Raw genomic sequence first — 22,576 nt, 5'->3', positions numbered from 1 at the left:
TATCAGTTTACATAGTAGAGGATACTTGCACTTTAAAACATTTAGTTCTGGTGTTTAAATGTGGTGTTTAGTTTGCACATATTTAAGAACTGGATTTCTTAATTAGTGTTCTTTTTAAAAGTGACGGTCTGAATAGTCTTCTGTATTTTTCTTAGAGAGAAGTCGTATCAGTTGTCAAGACTACTGAAATCCTAAATTATAAATGAGTTCAATTTCCAATTGGTGTTGGATAATTGAATTGGTGAAATGAAAAAAGTAATGTCATTATTATTGTTTTTAGTCATTTTGGTTTTAGAACATCACCAAAAAAATCACATTCTGTTTTCTTTACTGGAGATGCCTTCAAATTAGTTTTTCCTAATCACGGAAGACCAGAAAAACTTTCACATACAAATATTTTTAAACACTGCTTATTAAAATGTTGGCAGTGGCAGTTTCTGTTGAATTTCCACATTTTGTGCGATGGAAGCTGTACTGTAGCCCCTTTCAGCTCATAGTTTCAATCGGGGTCAACACTTGCTCTTTATGCTTCAGCGATCACTTGAAAGCATCGACATGGAAAGTGAGATCATGCTCTCTTATCTTGCTCTGATCCACTTTGGGAGACAGTCCCAGAGTTATCCCAACCATTAAATGACAGGGTGGGAGACGATTGCATGACAAGTGACGATGCAAAGCAAATCATACAACCCAAAGAGGACAGCAGCACACAGAACGTCATTAAACACCACAGAGAGGGGTTTGTGCTATATGTTTATCACCGTACTATGATACTGTTCTTAATGTGCTTTTCTTTTCTATTAGGTTTACTTTGACATCCTGACTTAACTTTTTTAAAAGACTCATCTCCTTTTCCACTGTTAATGCATATGAAGGCAAGAAAAGTAAAGATTAATAAATTTTACTTCCAGACAAAGGTAAAAACCCACTGAATTTGATCTTTTTTTTCCTTTTCCAAAAGTTGACTATGGCCAATAGTTGGTTGAAGATTGTATTATAGCAAGGTTCATTATGTACATACTATAAAAAAATAGGTTTGTATTACCCTTAAAGACAATTGGTTCTTATTTTCAATGAGTCTTGCTGGGCTGGGAAACGTTAGACCTCTACCCAGATTTCTCAGACTTCTCATATTCTCTGGCTTCATTTTGCAGGTTTTTCAGCAGGCGCTACACAGACAGCCAAACACAGCAGCACAGTACCTGCAGCAGATGTATGCTGCCCAGCAGCAGCATCTGATGTTGCAAACAGCAGCCCTGCAGCAGCACAGCCTCAGCACCGCCCAGCTGCAGAGCTTAGCGGCTGTTCAGCAGGTCAGCAAACAATCCTTACCAGCATATGCTTGCACATTTTCATAATTTGTTTAGTAACAAAATACAAACTTTATTATACTTTATTGGGATTTTTTTTGTGTCTTTTTTTTGTTGAAGATGCATATAAATGTCTAAATTGCTTATAGACATTAGAGATGCATAAAATATTCATTGTGTACCGTAAATGGATCCTATAAGCAAAGCTGGGACAATATTAACAACATTTATTTCAATTTTGTTCCTCTTAGTTTGTGTTTCTTGAGGAGAGGTTCTTTTTTGTATAGTGTCAAAAGGGAAATGTTATTGACCATACCAGTAGTATTAATCTTAAGTACCTGTATTAGACCAAAGTGTCATTGTGGTGCATCCGTAATATTAATCCAGACTTTATTTTGGTAGTTTTTGTTTCAAAGTGAAAGACCCCTAATTTCCAATTTTAAAATGTTTATTCGAAGTCTAAATGTAAACTTGTGGGTTAAAAAAAAGACCAGCAGCAGTAAACCTTGAATCTGTAACTGGTTCTGTTCTTGTTCAAGTGTAATGCAAATATATCACTAGTAACATGTCAGTCAGATACCTTTTACTGTGTTTTCCAGGTTTGCACCATTGTTGCAATCATAATATGTGATATGAGATGGAGGAGTATGTACAAATGCATGCCACACTTTTCAAATTATGAAAATTTTTTTAAAAATCAGGAATAATTTTTTTTACTTCCATTTCTCAATTATGGTCTAGTTTGTGTCTGATTATAATAAAGAATCTTACTGGTTGTTCTATAACAAAATGTTACACTTTTGCAGGGAGCTGCTGTCCATTCCTGCACTTCATGCTGCTGTAGACCTGCCATAAACCCTGTTTCAGAAACTGAACCTCGCTTTGTCCTCTCATCTCTTTTATGCTTTATGACAGGCCAGTATTGCAGCTGGCAGGCAAAGCTCCTCACAGAATGGCACTTCATCTCAGCAAACAGGGTCTACTCAAGCTACAGTAAGTGCAGTTTTTAGTTTTGAGCTTGTTGCTTAAAAGCTTTTTAAAGTTTAGATGAATGCCTGGTTAGATAATCTTGGACACAAAGCGACGCCAGGAACCCGGAGCTTTCATATCCGTTTAACGTTAACAAACTGCTTTACTTTTGAAGAAATTGAATTTAGTGTATTTAGAATGTACGCCGTCTCTTTAAATCTGAAGTGCTGAACTAAAGATTCATTGTGCTAATATCATCAGAGACATGAAGGTCTATAAAATAATAATGCTGTTAATTCCTTCCCAAAGATCAACCTGACCACATCCCCGGCGGCGGCTCAGTTGATCAGTCGGGCCCAGAACATAAGCTCCACCCCCACCAGTATTTCCCAGCAAGCTGTTCTGCTCGGCAGCCAGTCCACTCTCACGCCCAGCCAGGCCCAGATGTACCTGCGGCAGCAGATGGTGAGAGCAGAGAGACAAGGAGCAGCGCCTCTGGCACATTTACACAAGCTTCAAACATTCATTAGCAAAACACACTCATAAACTGCCTTTGACACTAAGTTTTTGGATCCCTATAAAATGGTAACACTCCAGATGTGGCTGTAGTATAGTCTGTGGAGCTGTGGTCCCTAAAGAGAACAGCTCAGGAACACAAATTTACACATGTGTGGGATTGTCAGAGGTATCTGTCATGTTATTAACAGAAACAACCACTGATCAAATGTTTGAAACTGTGTGAAAATACTTTCTTAATCCCCTATGGAAATTAAATGTCACATTGCAGACTGACCAGATGTCTTAGCAGAGCCATTGTAGACAGAAAAGTTCAGTAGAGCTTTTCTGCAGCAGTCTATTTCACAACAGCTCTGAAGAAGCCGGGCTGAATATGTGGTGTGACAGTCTCCTGAAGAGGATGCTCATGGTTGTCCGCTAGGCTCTTTGTTTTATGAATCCTTCTTTGCACTCTCTGGTGGCAACGAAGGTCTGGTCTTTGCACAGTAATCTCTAGATGTTCTAGTCTAGAGCAGAACCACCCTTCTTTATCATCTTCTTAAACTTCTTTTAAGTCACTGTCTCTTATGGTGCTAATCAAACAGATGAAGAAGGTTACACGACTTGCTTCAACAGGCTTATTCAATATCTTCTAAACTTAGACTTTCTCAAGAAGTACAGTCTGCTCTATCCCTTCTTTAAAAAAGCTTCACTATTGATTTTTCCTGTCCAGTCTGTTGTCCAGGTGAACACTGAGTTATTTCCCCCATGATGGAAATAGTATTTCATATTTTCCCATTTCCCTTGAAATCTGCCTTTGTTATGGTCGTATTCAAATGAGATGATTATTATTATTGCACCATGCCACAAAGCGGTCCACCAGCTCTCTACTCTGAGATTATCTGCAGAAATACTCAGTATTTCTGACTTGTCTCTTGTACTGGAAGTCTGATGTGTGCGGAGTGAAAGGGAATGGTGAGAGTACAGTTCTTTATTGTCTTTTTTGCTGCTGACTACCTGGTCAGGTAGACACACAATCTTTTTAGTGTTTACAAACTATGGTCGGTCTGTCAGGTAGTCATTCATCCAAGTGATTGTGGGAGCATCCATCTTCCATGCCCAGCAATAGATTTAAAGTTGTGCCTCCTCACTTTTTCTAATCTTAACTTTAAGTGGCTGTAGCTATGGATCATAACAACTGTGTCAAGATAAAAAAAAAAAACATAACAGCATTACAACTGTCTCCAAAGCCAGTTTGAAAAATCTTTCAGAAAACAATGTAGCAACCAAGAAAAGGGGGAGGACAGTTATAAAGACAATTGAATTACATGAATTGAATGTGTCAAAGCTTTTCCGACAAGCTGCCATGTTGCGTTTTAGAATTTTAGATGAGAGTGCCCCACAAACCTCTCCACACAATCGCATGCTGATTAACGAGAGCAACCTGGGAAGATTGTGTTGTTCCTCTCCGGAAAAGGGCTTTTAGTCACACTGCCTTTTCGGTTTCAGCTGTGCAGGAGTAGAACTCTGTCCATCAAACAATCAGAGCTCGTACCACTTATAGCCTAATTAAAAAACAGTAAAAGAAATGGTTCATATCGCATCAGTTCTGCCAATATTTTGAATAATAAGTACTTACTCCTAACCCCACCATTCAACCAACTGTGTTTTGTCATCTAGATGAATTAATTAATTTTAATTACTTATACTTTTTGGAATAATAAAATTTATTGTTTGTATTTGTTGACAAAAGTGTTTGTAGTTAAGTCATTTTAACCTTGTTTGTATGGCCTTTGTTTATTTTTAGCAAAACAAATTGAGAATTATCCAGGGACAACAAATGAAAAATAGCCTTTTGGCTAATTCAGTTTCATTCGCAGAAATGTTAATTAATGTTCCTATCGAATAATTTACTTTAAATGTGACTATGCATAGATTCACTTAATATATGCTCAAATGATTACAAATTTTTGTTGTTTCTTACCCTTGAGAATAAAGGGAGAACAAATCCAGAAGAAAACAGAATTTTATTTATTTTTTTTACGGTTTTGTCTCCATTTTGCAGTTTATGATTTAATTCACTCGCAATTTATTTTTTTTATTTTTTATTTTTTAATGTTCAGTTCTGATCAAAATTTTTAATGTGTGGCTCTTTGCAGGCTCAGCAGAGTAACCTGGTGCAGGTGGCCAGGAGTCTGAGTCGGGCCGTTCCCCTGTCCCCACAGCTCATCTTCACCCCAGCTGCTACAGTAACGGCTGTTCAGTCTGAGAGCGCCACACAAGCCTCCTCACAGGTAGACTGACTTAACGGATTATAAAAAATAACATTCCAGTCAGTTGACATCATATTTGTAAATCTATTTATTAAAGGAAGTTAACACTTTTCCACGTTTAACAGAATGATGGTTTGAAATATAAAATCATATTGTTTAAACTGCTTTAAAAAGTGACTGAATATCTGTCTCCTATACCATCCTCCAGACATAATTTGTAGTTCATGTCTTTGTCTTAAGAACCAGGTTCAGAACTTGGCTATTCGTGGCCAGCAGGGGGCGACCACGTCCTCCTCTCAGACTCAGACCCTTCCGCTGAGCTTGAAGCAGAATCCGGTACCCATCCAGCCTGCTTCACTCATCAAGAATCCCAGCCAAGGGACCCAGACCTCCTCGGGGTTGAAGTCCAGTTCATCTGACAGCCCACCGGATGGAGGAAAGAAAGGAGATGGTCAAGCGGTCACAGAAGTCCGAGCTATAAATATGAGCCGCAGCATCACAGCTGTGAGTGCTCAGCCTCTTATTGCACCAGGTAAGTGGAGGTTCTCTTTAAAACCTAATATCAAAGACTATCAGAACTTTATTTTACCTTTCTTTTGTCATGGGACATTATTTGCCATTTATCTTTAAAAGCACTTAATTTGTCACTGGAATTTCTTCTTTTTATTTGCAGACATATACATTAAAATGTTAAATTGCCTACCAGCTGCTTCATGCCACTTTTTGTAATTGCTGCTCGTTTCAAGCCTAAAATAAACCTGAAATTCCACGCAGCTGTCGGATACACACCAGAAATGCAATGTTGTGATTGCATTAAGATTGTGTAAGAAAGTATCAAGACTTTTTTTGTTTCCACTGTTTTCTTAGATTGTGACATGTCTGGGCTCGCACCAGAAATCCATTCACGAAAAGAGCAAACAAGGCATGTTATAGATGTTGTTTTGGTTTGTTAAGAAAAGTCTGGCTGGAACACATAAAAGCAACCAAACGTTTATTAGCAGTGACATATTTTTTTTCTTATGATGCTAATTACATCAAATTAAGTCATGCTTTTCAGATTCATTTTCTCATCTAAGAGGGGTTTATTTAGATAATACAGTTAATTGTATCATTTGTGCAGAAGTGACCAAATCTTATGTATCAGTTGAACTGTAATGCAGACTAAATGCTGTGTTAATGCACAGTATTGTTGCCGTCTGCCTCAAACGCTCAAACGTGTGCACATGTTTTCTTTTTTTGGATTGTGACGAGAGTGGGAGTCGGATTATCCGAGCGTGTCAGTGCACAACTGTGCGTTGCTTTGTTTCAGTAATGGATTCACGCAAAATGAAAGGGAGGATGGAAGCTGGAAATCTGGCTGCGTGCTGTCTGGTAAAAGAAATGAACTTCGGTTGCCATGGCAGCAGGCCACAAGGGACAGGTGTGCACATGAGATGCTGGGGAGTTAATACGGTGAACAGGAGCAGCGGCAAGGCAGTTTTATTCGTATAGCACATTTTCAGCAACAAGGCAATTCAAAGTATTTTGGATGTTTAGAAGGAAAATCACACAAAACAAATGAGGGAAAATGATGAAAAACAGATGACAGTTCATGATGTTCCAGGGGTTATTGACCAACGGCAACTCTCTACAGGAGGGGTTTTAACCTTGATTTCAGCCGTTTTATGGAAGTTTGTTCCAGATTTGTGGTGTACAGAAACTGAATGCTACTTCTCTGAGTTTAGTTCTGGGGATGCAAAGTGGACTTGAACCAGAAGGGCTGAGTGGCCTGGATGGTTGACAAAACAACAGATCATATTGAGGCTCTCCCACACTTTATCCAAAGCATCAAAAATGGCTCCCATTGACGTAGTTGCGTCACAAAAAAAAAATTCCATCATCCGCTTTCCCTTCTCGACACCAAGCTCTGATCGAACTATTTCCCACAGAGTACTGTATTGTATGATGTGTTGTATGATTGGTCAGACGTTTTTGGACGTATTTTATGCACTCGGACAGCAATGTTAACATTTCACTTCAACTATGTAGTTTTTGTATCCACAGGCGAAACATGAATATGTTTTAGGAGCATTTGTCAAACACGGTGAAGAATTGCGTACATTTGTACAATTCGTCACAAAATACTAACAAAGATTGTCAAATTGCTTAAAAAAATCCTGGATTGTAAATATGAAGTGGTTGTCCACGTTTGCAGAAAGGTATGGCCTCGGAATGAAGTTTGGGAGAGCCTTTAGAAAACCGGGTAGAAAGACATTGGAGTCTCTCCATTGAACTGCTATGATCTATGGAGGAGATGGTTTGAACTTCCCCCTTCTCCCTCTGCTTCCATGAAACATCCTTTTCAACTCCTATGGGATTTGTCGTAGTTCAGGCATTGTTTAAGCTTTTCAGATGCTAATCTGTTGCTCTCGGTTGTAAATAAAAAACTTTGTTTCCACGGTTATGCATCGTAACATCTGTTACAAAAAAGTGAGGGCAAAATGCAAACATGCTTCAATTTGCACAGCATCCAAAACCAGAGGAAATGACTGTCCAGAAACAGCAATGCTTCAACCAAAATAATTAGATTACACATGGATTGTACTGGACAAGAAAAAACACTGGAAAATACTCCATCATCACGTCTTTAGGAATTGCACACCAGTAGCCTATTTAGAGTGACTCAATTTCTTGTTATGCATCTTCTTTTTCTGTTTTATCTTTTTTTTTCTTCCCCAACTCTAACATGATTTCAGAGTCCTCTACACTAAGCCATCATATTGCATTGCCTGCTGTTGCTGTGTTGTAGTTGTAGGTTGCAGTGTGTTTGATGACAGTAAGCTGATGTGGCAGTCAATGAGAATGTGGAAACTCCGGGATTTTCCAGAGCTGCAAATACTGAATGGAATGTATACCGTTCTCAGTTTCCGGACATTGCACAACAGCCGTACAACTGTTATTCACAGTTGTACGGCTATTAAAATATTCCTTTTGGGGGAGTTGGACTCACTGCTGCATAAAACGGATTGCATGATTTGCATGTGTGTGGGCGTTTTGAAGGGAGCGGCATCATTGCAGACATTAATCCAAAATATTCGAGGAGAGATGGTTTTCACATCAGTTTTTACTTCTCTTCTGAGACTTCTCATAAAGGTTTGACAGAGTTGTCAGAATATATTGAGAGAGTAGATTGAATCTGGCAGGTACCGATTCAGAAATCCTCCTACTTTACTCACACAGTGCCTGGGAATCTCGTCACTAGGCGAGCGTCTGTTTGATTCCAGAACAGTTCTCTTTGTTTTGAGAAAAAATAATCAATGTCCAGTGGCAGGGTATTGTTTTGACGTGTGTGAACCACATTAAGGAAACGACCCACAAAGCAAATGGACCGTTGGCAGGCATAGAGTCCAAAATGATGGAGCAGACACAGATGGATCTGACTAATAGTCTTTTTTGCAGCCCTGTTGGACCCTATATGATCCTATATCACGCTTTGAACATCTCACATGTTTAATTCATCATCAAACACTGGAAGTGAAGTTTGGCACAACTGCAAACTTACCAATAAGTTGTCTTCCACCTAAACTGATGGATTGGCAAGGACAGTGTGAATCAGTAAAAAAAGCTAAGCCTCTTGGAAAATTATTATCTTGCACTTCATAGCTTTGGCCTAAGTGAGAGAGTTGGAAGAAGGGAGACATAAGAAGTCCTATTTCCTTTGGCTGAACTGGGCCAAATTCAACTATTTGGCTCACATACAAAAGACGAAGACGGAGAAGTTGGTTAGCACTGATTGGAAGAGGATGGTGTTAAATGTAGGACAACCCTGATGGAAAACCCGTTAGCAGCTGCAAAAGACTTTAAACTGGTGCAGAAAGCATTACGATGGGATGATTTAGATCAAAGCAAATGTGTGTTAAAATGATCCAGTCCAAGTCCAGACCTATTTAGAAATGAAAATCAGTGGTAAAACTTTAAATTTAGAGATTAGACACTGTCAAACAAATCTAAGCAATCTTATAAGCTTGAGGTTTTTTGGCAAAGAAGGAAAAAAACATACTTTACTCTCTAAATGTACAATGGTAGAGACATAACCCAAAAGATTTTGAGCTGTAATGGCAGAGAGGTGGGGTTTTGCACAATCACTCTCAGGGGACGTCTACATATGAACACCACATTTTTCAGATTTTCATTTGTAAAAAATAAAATAAAGGGAGTTCATTTCACTACACAATTATGCACTTCTTTGCATTAAAAAAATAAAATATTAATGAAGTAGAATGAATATTTTGGTTGTCTCTAAATGTTGAATGTGTAACTCACTGTATATTCTAAAAATTTATAAATAACCTACAGCATTATTACTGTATTGTTTTTACATCTAACATAAAAATTTCCCAAATAAGGCCTATTTTTATAACTAATCTTGGATCCTTTCAAGATTATATGCACTTTATTACAGACATATGTTAAATCACATTACTATCTAAATTATTATTTGTACTGATAATATTTTTTTCCATAAGACAGAAATGCCTTTGTTATTGTTGGTATTCTATGGGCTGGTGGATGTTCATTATGCTCTACATTACTTTCAATTTTAAGTTACCATCTATTTATTTGCAGCACAGTTGTTTGTATCCATCCATGCTAAGCTCACAGTCATATTCCTCTAATTCATTCTAAATATTCACTCAAGGTTCTCCATGTTCGCCACAGCTACCTCCATCTTCTGTCAGCGGGTTCCCCCGTCTCACCATGTGAGAAAGAAAACATTTTCCAGCCCATTGTATTGTATTAAAACCCCTATAGACATGCCAACTCTGTTGGATAGGATAAGAAAAAAACATCTATATTTTCCACAGCAGGATACAGACTGCGGTTAATGCCTCACAGGGGAACTTTGAAACCAGATGGAGCCGATCCCACACAAAGCATCGTGAAAAGAACAGAGAGAGGAGGGTGGCACAAGGGGGATCTGGGACAATCGCTGATTAACTTGGCAATTTTCCACTCTCAGATTTATTGTGAAGGTTTATCAACATGATGCGGCACACCTCCATGTTCACACAGGTTGTACAGCAGGAGCAACCGAGCAGCACTTTGGAGTAGTAAGTCATTTCTTGATTGGGTTTAGTAGTAGCACCATGGTTATTAGGTTTAATGTTTCCTGGGGGATTTGCTGGAGATCAAAGTGGAGGGAGAGAAGTTGGGGCCTAGAGACTCTATAAAGGTGTCACGGACAGTTGGCTCAGCGGGTTTCTTCCTGACGTCTTTCTAATATTAGAGCTGCCCGAGGCTACTTCCGCAGAACACCATCCCATTTTCACATGTTGCCACAATACAAGATTGATGTGCTGTGTCTCTGGCTTCAGGGCAAGTTATGAGCTCAGGATGTCTCTTCACCTACAATGCACAGACAGGTGCTGACAGGCCGTTTTGAGACAATTTGTGGGTAATGGTCAGGTCAAAACCCACCATTGGATTTGTCGGTGGACCTTTCAACATGCTCCTATTATTACATCTTGTCAACAGGGGGGCACACAGGTGAAGGCAGCACTACAAAATGAGATTGTTTGTACAAACCTCTATTTTTCACTGTCTGAGCCTGAGGCAAAGTGCTGCAATTCACTTTCTGCTTCCTCCTCACATTTTCTCAACTGTAATTACTTTGCAAGTCATCAAAGGTAGTGGATAATGCCCTGTAGATAAAGGGTGAAAGGGTAAGGTGTCTTTGTTTACAAGCTTTAAACCCATTTTTAAAAGTAAAACCAACTTTTCTTTATATAAATATGAAAGAAAAGCATCTATGGAAGAAATTGTAATAAGTTAGCAAAGCGTTTTTCCTTTAAATTGCTACAAACTTAAGTGCTTAATGTTTGGGACAGAACAGAGGTGCCTGAAGGAGCTGCTGTTCTTTTTCCAGCGTACACCCAGATCCAACCTCATTCGCTGGTTCAGCAGCACAAACAGCAGCAGCAGTTTGTGGTCCAACAGACCCAAGGTTCCCAAAGGACGACGGGCCAGCTGCTGCAGACTGCCTCCATTCAGCCGTCACAGCACCCCGTGCCTGTTCTACCCAAACCTGCGCCTCACCAGCCCTCCGCTCCCAGCCAGCAGGCCACCATCTTCCACTCCACCCTCAGCTCCCACGCTCTTCACTCCCCACTCAACCAAGCCAAAGCCCAGCCAGTCCAACTCACTGCCATCAACCTGCAAATACAGCCAGCGGTATGTAATTTGCGGATTTAGTACTAATTACTCACTACATTCCTTTTCTGCTGCATTTGAAAGAATGAGAGATTGATTTATGTACTATTTTATTGTACAATTTTGGTAAAACTCAAATTACACCCTCTACCAGTTCAAGGGTTTGAAATTATTTTAATATAATTAAATTGATCAGATCTTAATCTGGAACAGACAGATGTGTAGCAACTCAGTGACAGGGAGATAAGACATCATCAATAAACTTGAAGAAGCAATCATTGCTGTCCATCAATCTGGGAAGGATTATAAGGAAATATCCAAATAACATGGAATCTGTCGTTGGATTAAAACTATTTTAAACCTAGAATAGACCAGATCATATTCATTATATTCTGGTTCTAAACCTTGAGACTAAAAGAAAATATACTTTATTTTTGCAGTGAGTTTTACAGTGATGCTTTTCATTTGAAAAGATCTTTTTTTTTCTTGTACACATCCTAAAATGTGTTGGCTTAAAAGTGCTAACGAGAAAAAAAAGCTGTTGTTGCTACATCACACAGTCTGCATTTTTCCTTCAAGACACAAGTTTTGGGGATAAAAGTCACTGAAATCTAATGGGTCATCAGATTCTTGTTGTAATATTCTCCTTGTGGATTTTCGCTCTCTTAAGATTATCCCTAAATCTTTTAGTTTCTGTTCTCACATTTGCACTCCTTTTTATTGTTCCTTCTGCCTCTTAGACCTCACGACTTGTCCAGGACAGTAAAGATAAGCCAACCTCATTAGTAGTGAGGGAGACGAGTCAAACCCCATCCACTCAACAACAACAGCAGCAACAACAACAGCAGCAGCAGCAGCAACGACCTGCGTCTTCTCCATCACAGCCCTTCAAGCCTGGAGAACAGCCCAAAGTTAACGCTGCGACCCCACCTGTCCCGGCACAAGGTAAAAGCTCAGCAGAATTCACTATGATGGCTAAAACTTTTCCCTAAAACTTGTCTCTTAAAAGGTTTTCAATCAGAAATTATTCTGTTTTTGTGCATGTATGCTTTTAGGTTAAAATTGGAATGAGGGTGTGCTGCTGGTGCTTATAAGTTTTGCTTGCGTATTAATACTTGTATATACTTATATATTATGAATGATTTACATCAAGATTTCAAAAACACTTCTTTTCTCCAAATATGAGCCCAGATCTCAAATAGCAGATTATTTATATCATTCCGAGACAATATTTTTATGAATGTCAGAGAGGAAATTCCACATTTGCCTCTCTGACATTTAAGTTTGGGTTTGGTTCAGCAATATACCATAGGGGCAGTTGATTGCTTGAGTCATGTTTTTTTTTTTCTTTCCATTTCGCAAGAGTGGATTTTATGTCTTTGAGTAATGTGTGTGAAATCCAAAGAGCTGCATGTATAATTCAGTTAAACACTTTTAGCTGCTTTTATGCAGAAACCCCCAGATATTCAACTTCATCAGCTAAAAAAAGAATTGCTGCAGTGTTGGAGTTGCTTCATTTTGTGCTAAATGTGCACTACATCATTTTTTTAGATGGCTAATTCAGATACAAAGTGGTCAGTAGTTTATTAAGGTTATGCAAAGATGATGATGCTGTAGTCAAATAGCTTAGCGTTTCTCTAAGACACTGTATTAACAACTGGGCCAACATGGAACTCATTGTAAAGTGAAGCCCGGGGTAAAACCCATGAAGAAAGAAAAAGGCTAAGAGAGAGGAGAGCTTTTAAAGTCACCTGTCTATCTGATTGGTTTTACCATTACAATCAGCTTTTTTTTCCCCAGAGACAGAACTGACATCCTTATGCAACTGTGTGAGAAAGTATTTACACATTCTCATCATCAAGCTAATTTCAATAGAATACTTTTATTAAGATGCAGTTTAACAGCCCTGGTCGTTCTACTGTAGAATCCGACATTAACCTCACTTTTACTTCCATTCACAGATCCCAAAATGCTTCTTTTAATTTTGGAAATCAACTTTTATGATTGTACAACCTTTTAAGACAATTTTCTGTCATTTTTCTCCTTGGCTTCTTCGCTAGCACCCTTGTGTGTGTACCAATGCCAAGCCAGGCTGAAAATGGGAAGCATAGCACAGAATTGTTTTTAACTAATGAAGAGTTGCACAATATATAATCCAGTTAAACATATTACAAAATATTGTTTGGAGTTCAATATTTGTTGTTGTTTTTCTAGATGTCATGAATGCACACTTTGCATGCAAAGTGATTCACCCAGTTGGAGGGAGCCTCATTCCAGCTAGATGTTCATACTTGACAAAGATGATGCAAAGATGGTGAAAAACGACAGTGCTAGAAGCAGTATTGCAGTATTACTGACAATCCAGTTTTCCAATATTGTGCAGTCAAGTATTGGTTTGCTGAGATAAAATGTTGTTTCAAGAATTCTGTCTTTCTGTATTATATCAGTCAATACTTGATAGAATATATTCTTTGTAAAATTGATGTTCATTGTGGCAGCATGTTGGAGTAGCTTTGTTTCTTCTAGTTTCTTTTTTGGTCATAATTTTATTCAGGTTGAGAGGATGCATGTTTGGACAGTTGAGCTGAGAGGAGTTTTGCTCTTATCTTTTTACTTTTGGATAATTGTTATGATGCATAACTGTGGCAAGAAAGTATTGCTTTTAAAACTGGGAGCAGTTAATTAGCATCTCAAAAGCTCAAATAATACCTGAACATTGACCCCAAATCCCCAAAAAGTTGAAAAACAGGCTTTCTGAATGCAGAGCTGCACCAAAGAACAGAGAGAAGAAGAGGAAGTCGAAATCACCTCTTGTATTGATTATTATGGGCAAGGATCATATTCCCTCCTCCATCATCTCTCTCTGCCCGGCTTTCCAACCATACAGCCAGACAAAGATTTAAAGAGAAGCAGGAAAAGCAAATGAGGTGGATTAGCAGTGTTTCTCAAAAACTGATGGTGTCATCCAGGACAGGTTACTGCGGAACAGGGTCTCTGCCACCCAGAAATTGAGTTGTTGGCATGTCATGACAGTCATGAGACTGTCCTACAGCAACAGTCTTCAGTCAGAGGCCTGTTCAATTTTATTGCAAGTCTCACTGCTACTGTATAGCTTCCCTGCCCACAGCATCACCATCCACAGCAAATCCATGAAGATACTTGGATAAGAGTTACTAGTCGCATTTAATTTCCCTTTGGGTTAAACAGTTTCTTTAATTGGATTTTGAATCTATTTGAAAAAGAGTTTGGTGTTCTTTGTGAATGCAGCTTGAATTAACACCATACTGAAAATCCACTGAAATAAAGGTCTTAATGTGCTTCCAAATATTTTCAGTTGTCAGTCTGATGTTTTACTTTATTCATTTTTAATGATTTAAGTTGCTGAAGCTTGATCTAAAGCATATTTAGAGTTCATTATTAAATATATAAAATTACTTTGATTTGTCAGTGATTCAGCACTGAAGCAGTGATATTTTTCATCAGGGAAGTGTATCCTTCACTCCTTCTCAAGAAGTGAAGACAATGGTGTTTTTTAGTGGGGTGGGGAGTTTGGGGCAGGGGGCTCATGAACTTTAAAGCCCTATTTACGGCCCTGCTCACTGGAGTCTCGGAGTCGAAAAAATATTTTCAGTTGTTTAGTCTGGAAGTGAAGGCTGTTTGCTCGGTGCTTCCCGGTGGAAAAGTGTTGATCTCTGCAGCTTGAACTGGAGGCGCTGTGGGAGGAAACGGCGGAGGCGGGTCCTGCTTTCAGACTTTTCATTAGCGGGGTGTGAAGAAGCGCCGCTGCAGCTTTAAGTCGCTCTCGGTCTGTGCAGCTGCCCGGTGTGTTGCTGAGTCGGATCATTAGAACAACAAAACGGCACGTTGTCCGTCTGAACAGCGCGGAAGTTGCGCGGTAAGAAAACTCTCATTCAGCGCGAGTGACTGTAGGGAGACGGGATCTTGATGTTTAGTTTCGCTTGTGTGGCTTTTTTTTATCCGATAAACGGCTTTTATCAGCACGACTCAAATGGTTGGATGGAGATAGCTGCGTGCTTATTGTTCATTGAATTTTTAGACATGGTAAAAGTTCACTTTTGACCGCCGGAAGCGGTGTTTTAGTGAGCAAGCAGGTGGATCTGACGATCATGCCAATACACAATGCAATGCTGGTGCTTGTTTGTAACGTCAATAACAACAAGATGACGTCATTTACATTAATATCAGATTATCCTGCGGTTTATAAAAATCTGAAGATTTTACCTCGGTAAGCAAGAGCACTTATTTCGATCATATTTATCCAAGCAATATTAGGAATTGTATTCAATTGCTTAATGAAAACTTATAAACATCCGTGATCTTTATTAAAGGAGAAAACTTAAACTTTTAAGAAATATTACCATGCAAGTCTTCTAGGGAATATATTTAGTACTTATGCTCAATAATTGATTTAATGCTGAGATATAATAAGCTGTATAACAACTTTCATTCCTAGATGACATATCAAATGTGTTCCAGTGGTATCATACCAAACCCACTTATATGTGCTCTGGTGCTTTTTAACATTTCTGAAACAATTCTGCCATTTTTTTTTTTTTTTATCGCCAAGTGTCGAATCCAATTTAAAACATAAACATTTCTCTGCTATTTCACCTAAAACATGGAATGTGTCCTTTTCCCGGTCAGGAGGGGGCTCAGCCAAGAGGCCAGTTACAACACCTGGGACCCCACCTCCGGCCATGACCTCTGGAAATGAGAGCGAGGCGCCCACTGTGACGGGCAGCGCACCGCAAAATGGAGAGAACAAACCGCCGCAGGCCATAGTCAAGCCCCAGGTTCTCACGCATGTCATCGAAGGCTTCGTCATCCAGGAGGGAGCCGAGCCGTTCCCTGTGTGTGTAAGTGCCCCCGACCTCAGATTTACTGGCAGAGAAACACGGTAAACAACCAAGAGCCGGCACGCTCTCCAGTGTACATGCCTGCAGGGAGCTGTCAGCAGGCGAACACAAACCCTCTGTTGGTGCTTGTAGTGACAGCTCACAGTGGCGGCTTGAATCAGTCTTTAATTAAAGGGAGATGAGGGACTGTGTTGGTGGCAGAATACAGATGGATGGAGGTGTATGACCTTAACTCCCTGCACTGTTTACTTCCCACTAAGATTTTAAAAAATTGTCCCTAATCTGTCACATGTACTTTAAAGTTTATGCTTTGTCTCTTTAGAAGTGTCAAATATTTCTGTATGTGTAACATTATTGCATAGTGAACACTTTTTTTAAACTAATTTAAAAAGTGTAAATTCTATTGGACAATGATTCAAAGTCTTTACATTGTCTGCCTCCTTCTGGACAGTGAGTGTAAATGCCTCTGTCAATATATTTTTGACCCACTTGTGCTAAAATGCTATTTTTTTTCTGGATTAACTTATTAAAACAAAAATGTTAAAATATTGAAACTCTCAGCTTGTACAGTGATAGAAATAAACTGTACATGCTGCTTTGAGCATCAGGATGAAAGTCACTGCATGCTCTGCTTTAACTTTGTTGATAAGACATGTGGATTTTAATAAGTTAGAATATAATTGAAAAGTTATTTTATTTTAGTACTTTGATTAAAAAAACTGAAGTTAGAATTTATACTTACTAGTGTTATTTTTCATGCATTTATGTATGTTCATTTTAGGTTATCAAACCCAGAATTCAGTTAATCAGAAAATAAGAAACTTGAATCAAACTGATATGAAAAAGTGGTTTTAATGCAGATATATCAGCCAATTGCATACATAATATACACTATCAACCAATACTTTATTGATCACATATACTGAATTGCATATAGTAGCTGCATCTAGTTCTATTAGTTCTATTTTGCCGCTGTGCGGCTATATTTGTGCCCTTGTTTTTTAACCTTTGGACAGTTGCTATGATGCATCACTGTGAGAAGAAGGCATTGTTTTTACAACTAGAACCAGCTAATTAGCATCTCAGAAGCTCTAAACCTGGACTATGAACAGGAGACTTTATGGATGCAGAGCAGGACCAAAGAGGAAGTTCAGAACATCTCTTGTATTGATTATGATGAGCAAAGATCATATCCCAAACTCTGGCTGTACGGTTAAAAGGGCTGGGCAGCGAGACAGAGGCAACAGCAAATGACATGGATTAGCAGTGCTTACTAACAAGGGATTGCATCATCCACAACATGCCACTGTATACCTGAAAACTGAGCTGTTGGCATGTCATGGCCATCATGAAGCTGTTATATGGCAACAGTCTTCAGTCAAACACTTATTCAGATCCAGTGCAACACTGGCTGCTATTGGAGACCTTTCCTGCCTGCAGTATCAACTTCCATACTAACTCTTTATGATAACATTTAATTTTTCTTTTGGATAAATAAAGTATTTTTGAATTGAATTTGATTAATCATGACTCGTTTTGCAATGGCAACTTCATAATACAGTGTGGCATAGAGGCAATCTGTGAGGAAGTCAAGTGTGTCTCAGTTTTCTCTTGACAGTACTCCATAGTTTCTGCTTGAAGTGTAAGGTCAGATGAGTTTTGTGGTCGACTAAGCATAGTGGTACCATTGTCAAATACTCAGCAATCACCAGGTTTTACTGATCTGTTTCTGTGTTTCATTCCTGAAAAATGCACTTCTTCATGTTGCTCCGTTTTGTAAAGGTTTTAATTCTGACTCCAGGTGGAGCGTCTGCCAATTCTCATCGACAGCCCAAAGAAACTGGATCATCAGCTGTCCTCAGACCCCGACAAAACTCCCGTCAGCAATGCAGCGAACACTGACTCGGAGCCCGAGGACATGAACCAGCCAGGTGAGACCAAACAGATTAAAGCTGAACAGTTTGTCTACTTTTATTTGTGTTGGTTCATCCTGTTACAGCAGTGGATTATCCCACTCTGTGTTCCCACGTTTCCTGCGTACATCTTCAAGAAAGGCGTGAAATTTGTGAAATCAGGCTCACAATGGTGACAGTTCGGTTCACCTGCTGCTTGCTGCCGTGTCATAAATAGAACGGAGGCTCTTCTACCTGCCCAATTTCATGCATATGCATCTCCTCACCAACCCAATTACCCTGCATGTGGCTCCCAGCCAATCTGAAGCAACATGCCGAATAATACGACGTCCTCTCACCAGAGGATGTTGCATCCGATTTCGTGTTTGCTCGTTACCTTGTTGTTTTTTTTTTTGTTGTTTTTTTTTGCTAAACAGTTTGTTGCAAACTCTAAAGGAATTCAAATATTAGGTATATTTGTACTAAAAAACTATACTTTTCAGTATTATTTTGATGTTAGAATCCAGGCATCAATTTTTAAAGTGTCAATCTGTTAATTGACAACTGGTAGTTTTACTTATGCTGCATATTTCTGCACAGAAAAAGAAGAACCCAAACTGACCTGCGAGTACTGTGGGTGGGTGGACTTTGCATACACTTTCAAGGGTTCAAAAAGGTTCTGCTCTGTGGTTTGTGCAAAGAGGTAAGTTGTCTAAATATCTGCTAAATCTTCATTGATGTATAAACTCTAAAAATATTTTGACAGATATTTATGTATAGCATAAAATATACAAAACCTTTTTATTAACACTGACATAACATCTGAGAAAAAAATAGATTTTTAAATTTTTTTCGTAAAGTCTGATGGTGATGGTACAATAAGTGAACTGTCTCTTTAAATAAAATGAGAAATCTCCTGATGGTGTTGTCATGGCATCAAGGTTCTGATAAAACTTAAATCAAGGCACAGCTGTAGATGTATTTTAAGGTACATCCGCTTACTTGTTTGACATTATGGAAAATTAAAAACAAATCAAAGCATCAGTAAGTGAATTGTGACGCTCCAGAAAATGCTAACCTGTAACCACAGTGGTTACTGGTTTTGGACTACATTATGAGGCTTTTCAGGGGCATAATATTGTTGCCATGACTTCAACCCACAATCCTTGTTAGAGCCATGCAGCTCATTGTTGGGTATAAAGAATCTATGTAGATAATGTAATAAAAACATGACTTAAAAGGGTCTTCAGTTTCACCCTAGTAGTAAAGGTCAGATGTGCATGAGTGTTTAAAAAATGCTGATATTTGACAAATTGACATAAACTTGATGATCTTAACTAACCTGAAACAGGAAAGGTTTAGTCAGTGAAAAAATGCTTTTTTTTTTTTTCTTTTATGCAGTGTATGCAAACTATGAATCTATTCAGCTTTGTATTAGGACATATTTATTAAGTGGAGTCTCTTTTTGAACAGGTACAATGTGGGCTGCACAAAACGGGTTGGACTTTTCCGGCCAGAGAAGAACAAAACAACAAATCGCTGGCGTAAAAGACCTCACAGCCGCTCTAGTATAGAAGCTAAGAAGCAGGTAAAAAGACTCATAAGTGCATTTTTCCCTTATAAAACCTTTAGAACTACTTCACAACATGCTTTATACCCTTTTACTTTTTGCACCTTTTAATTTTATGAACTTCGGATGAACTGATTGTTTGCCTCTGTCTTAATGGGTCATTAACTGCTTTTTAATCTAAAGCGACCTTTATTGGTGATCAGTCTGGGATTTTCTGGTCACTTCACATATTATAAATAGAGAATAAAGAGCTGAGTGGACCCAGAACCTCTGTGTATTACTGCTGAAATTCAGTGGCAATATCAAGCACAGTGTTTAGAACTTGCCTAAAATGTTTACTTGACAGAACTTATGCTTCATGTAGCTAGTCAAAGAATTCAACACCTAAATCTTTGAGGCAGTTATCAATCCAAAAATCTTTTAGCAATTGTGTTGTAGGTTTGAATCCTGCTTAGTTTAGTTTTCTCAGTGAACTACATCACTTGATTAATTTTTTTTCCTTCTCAGAAAATGTCGCCGCCACGACCGCAGCAGACCCAGGGAGGCTCTATTTCATCGCCACACGCCTCTCAACCCAGTCAGGAGGAGTCCAGCCCATGTTCAGACATGTCCAGCTACGAAGGGCCGCCGTCTCCCCTGTCAGCGTCCAGCTCTGGACCTCGCGCTCCTGCTCCAGCCTCGACCCAAGTCCCCGTCCACCGGCAACCGAGCAGGACCTCAGAGCCAGAGGCCTGCGCTGGGAGAGACGCCGCCTTACTCAACGAGCGCTTTTTACCCAACGACCCCGCCAAGTGGAACGTGGAAGAGGTTTACGAGTTCATCCGTTCTCTGCCAGGTTGGTAGTGCTAAAGCAGGGAGATTCATGAACTCCTGCCTCCAGGAATCGTGTTTTTAATGCGTTTCTCTGCCGTCCGGACAGGTTGTCAGGAGATCGCCGACGAGTTTCGCTCTCAGGAGATTGACGGACAGGCGTTGCTCCTGTTGAAGGAGGACCACCTGATGAGCACTATGAACATTAAACTGGGACCTGCACTCAAGATCTTTGCACGCATTAACATGCTGAAAGACTCCTAGCAGAAGATGTGTGTGAATTGAGCTCAAAGCACTAGCAGCACAGAGCACTGGTTGCACTGTGACACAGCCTTCTCAGCACTACTGGACTGCTCCGTCCCCAAGCAGAAAAAATTTAAACATCCAGTTCTTATGTTATAACATGAGTTATTTCTCCATGTCTGTGCAGGTGTGAATACAGAAAGAAAGTACACATATCCACCACACTGGGTCATTCTGTGCTTTTTCTTGAAAGATTTTGTGGATTATAGTCATGTTTTGCTCGTTCTCCCTCCCAAAAACATGCTTAGCACTTCTAATGTGCCATCAGGGAGCTAAAGAGTGTTGGTCAAAAAAAACATTTTATCAGCCTTTCATTACCATCGGTTAGCTTCTCCTTTCTTTGCTAAATTATGATTTTGCTCCACCAGATTAAGTCTGAGAAAGAAACCCAGTTCACAAAAGAAACCTGAGCTGCGAGAGCGAGTTGTGCTCTCAGTTTGCTCACACGGCAGCACAATCTGCACTCATTTGAGGCATTGTGATGAGCACGAGTGATGTCTGAATTTATTATATTGTTGTTCATATTTTTGTACAGTTCTAGTGGTGTGAGTGAAAGGAAGAGACGGCTGAGAGTCTGAGAACAGAAGATTGCAGTCAATAATTGGCGTTTTTATTCGGCAGTGGCTTTTTTTTTGCCTTTCCTAACAATAAGACCCCCCACAGCTATCAACGAGCAAAGCTCGACTGAATGCAGAGAAAATGATTTAAGGGGCCTCTTTTGTGTCTGCTTTCTTTTCAGTCACTAGTTTTTTTTTCTGTAGATTTAAACTACTTACAAATTATCTACTTTTTCAGAATAATTAACTAAAATATTGCATTGATTTTCTGACTCAGGTTTAAAAGACACTAATTTATACAAGGAACAAAATGGGTTTGCTGCTCTCTCGACTCAACCCAACTTTTAGCGCTTATTTTTTTTTCTGTCCTCTACACAATGTGGTGTGGTGCGCAATTGTTAAACAATGCAAGTTTGTCCATGTATAGCAGCTTATTTGAAGAAAAGTTTGGAACTGTTCTTTCTATAAGTTATCATTTTATTTTAAAAGAGATTTAATTTTGATTAATATTTTGATATATGCAAATTTATAAAAAAAAATACCATTGGTGTTGGACTCCCTTCAGTTTGTCTATTTTTTGTTTAATAAAAAACTATTTGTTTGTGTGATAGAAAGTGAACTTTTTTAGATCATTCGTCAAATGCCTGTATTTATGAAAACAGTTTGTTACACATTTTGCAGTTAAATCATTTGCAGAAGATTTTTGTCTCGGTTTGCTTAATTTTTGTATGGTTTTGAATTAGTGCTGCAATGCAATTACTGTTTGGTGCAAGTCAATATGATTAAAGTTTATTTATTTTAGCTATTAAGTCAATATACACAAAGGGAGTATTTTTCAAGAGCTTTTTACTTCTCGTTTTGGTACTGGTTAATGCGAATGAGCAGTATTCAATTTAAAGTAGATAAATTCAAATTGAAAAATGTGACCCCTGACTTCACATTCGTTAACAATAAGAAGCAATTGTAATTGCAAACACATTTATGAAAGTTAAGTGGGAGGAGGAAGTGTGGTAGAAAAATGTTCAGTTAGCAGGGAAAACCATTCTTGAAGGGAATTTTTGGAGGTTGGAGAATTCAATAAGTATGAACGTCAGAACCGTTGTCCACACTGTTGGACACCTGACAACACCAAAGGCACTAGAAGGTGATTCAATAACCAAGTGGTTATCATGCTTTATAGAACAGCAGATTAAGCTATCTAAATACCCATAGAGGATTTATGGAGTATTGTCAAAGAGAAGATGAGACACGAGCCAAAGTGGATGAAGATAAGGTGCTATTAAACCAATCTGGGCTTCTGTAGCGCCTCTGCAAAGGCACATCCTGATCAA

General features: G+C 39.0%; 1 protein-coding gene across 2 annotated transcripts in view; it reads left to right on the top strand.

Annotated features, from left to right (window-relative positions):
* phc2b (polyhomeotic homolog 2b (Drosophila)) overlaps window positions 1-21,945 on the top strand; it is a 32,970-nt gene extending 11,025 nt beyond the window's left edge. For both annotated transcript variants that reach the window (XM_008409042.1, XM_008409043.2), the window contains exons 4-16: window positions 1,155-1,313; window positions 2,226-2,303; window positions 2,589-2,744; window positions 4,934-5,068; window positions 5,288-5,579; window positions 10,953-11,257; window positions 11,977-12,181; window positions 15,902-16,113; window positions 17,915-18,044; window positions 18,606-18,708; window positions 19,479-19,593; window positions 20,083-20,410; window positions 20,495-21,945. In XM_008409042.1, the coding sequence (XP_008407264.1) occupies window positions 1,155-1,313; window positions 2,226-2,303; window positions 2,589-2,744; window positions 4,934-5,068; window positions 5,288-5,579; window positions 10,953-11,257; window positions 11,977-12,181; window positions 15,902-16,113; window positions 17,915-18,044; window positions 18,606-18,708; window positions 19,479-19,593; window positions 20,083-20,410; window positions 20,495-20,649 (2,373 nt within the window). In that variant the 3' untranslated portion in view covers window positions 20,650-21,945. The remainder of the gene's footprint in view (window positions 1-1,154; window positions 1,314-2,225; window positions 2,304-2,588; window positions 2,745-4,933; window positions 5,069-5,287; window positions 5,580-10,952; window positions 11,258-11,976; window positions 12,182-15,901; window positions 16,114-17,914; window positions 18,045-18,605; window positions 18,709-19,478; window positions 19,594-20,082; window positions 20,411-20,494) is intronic.
* The last annotated feature ends 631 nt before the right edge of the window (window positions 21,946-22,576 follow it).

This window comes from Poecilia reticulata, linkage group LG5 (assembly GCF_000633615.1).
Source record: "Poecilia reticulata strain Guanapo linkage group LG5, Guppy_female_1.0+MT, whole genome shotgun sequence".
NCBI classification, from domain to species: Eukaryota; Metazoa; Chordata; class Actinopteri; order Cyprinodontiformes; family Poeciliidae; genus Poecilia; species Poecilia reticulata.
Note: the sequence above shows the minus strand (reverse complement) of the source record. Positions and strands in the feature narration are given on the sequence as shown.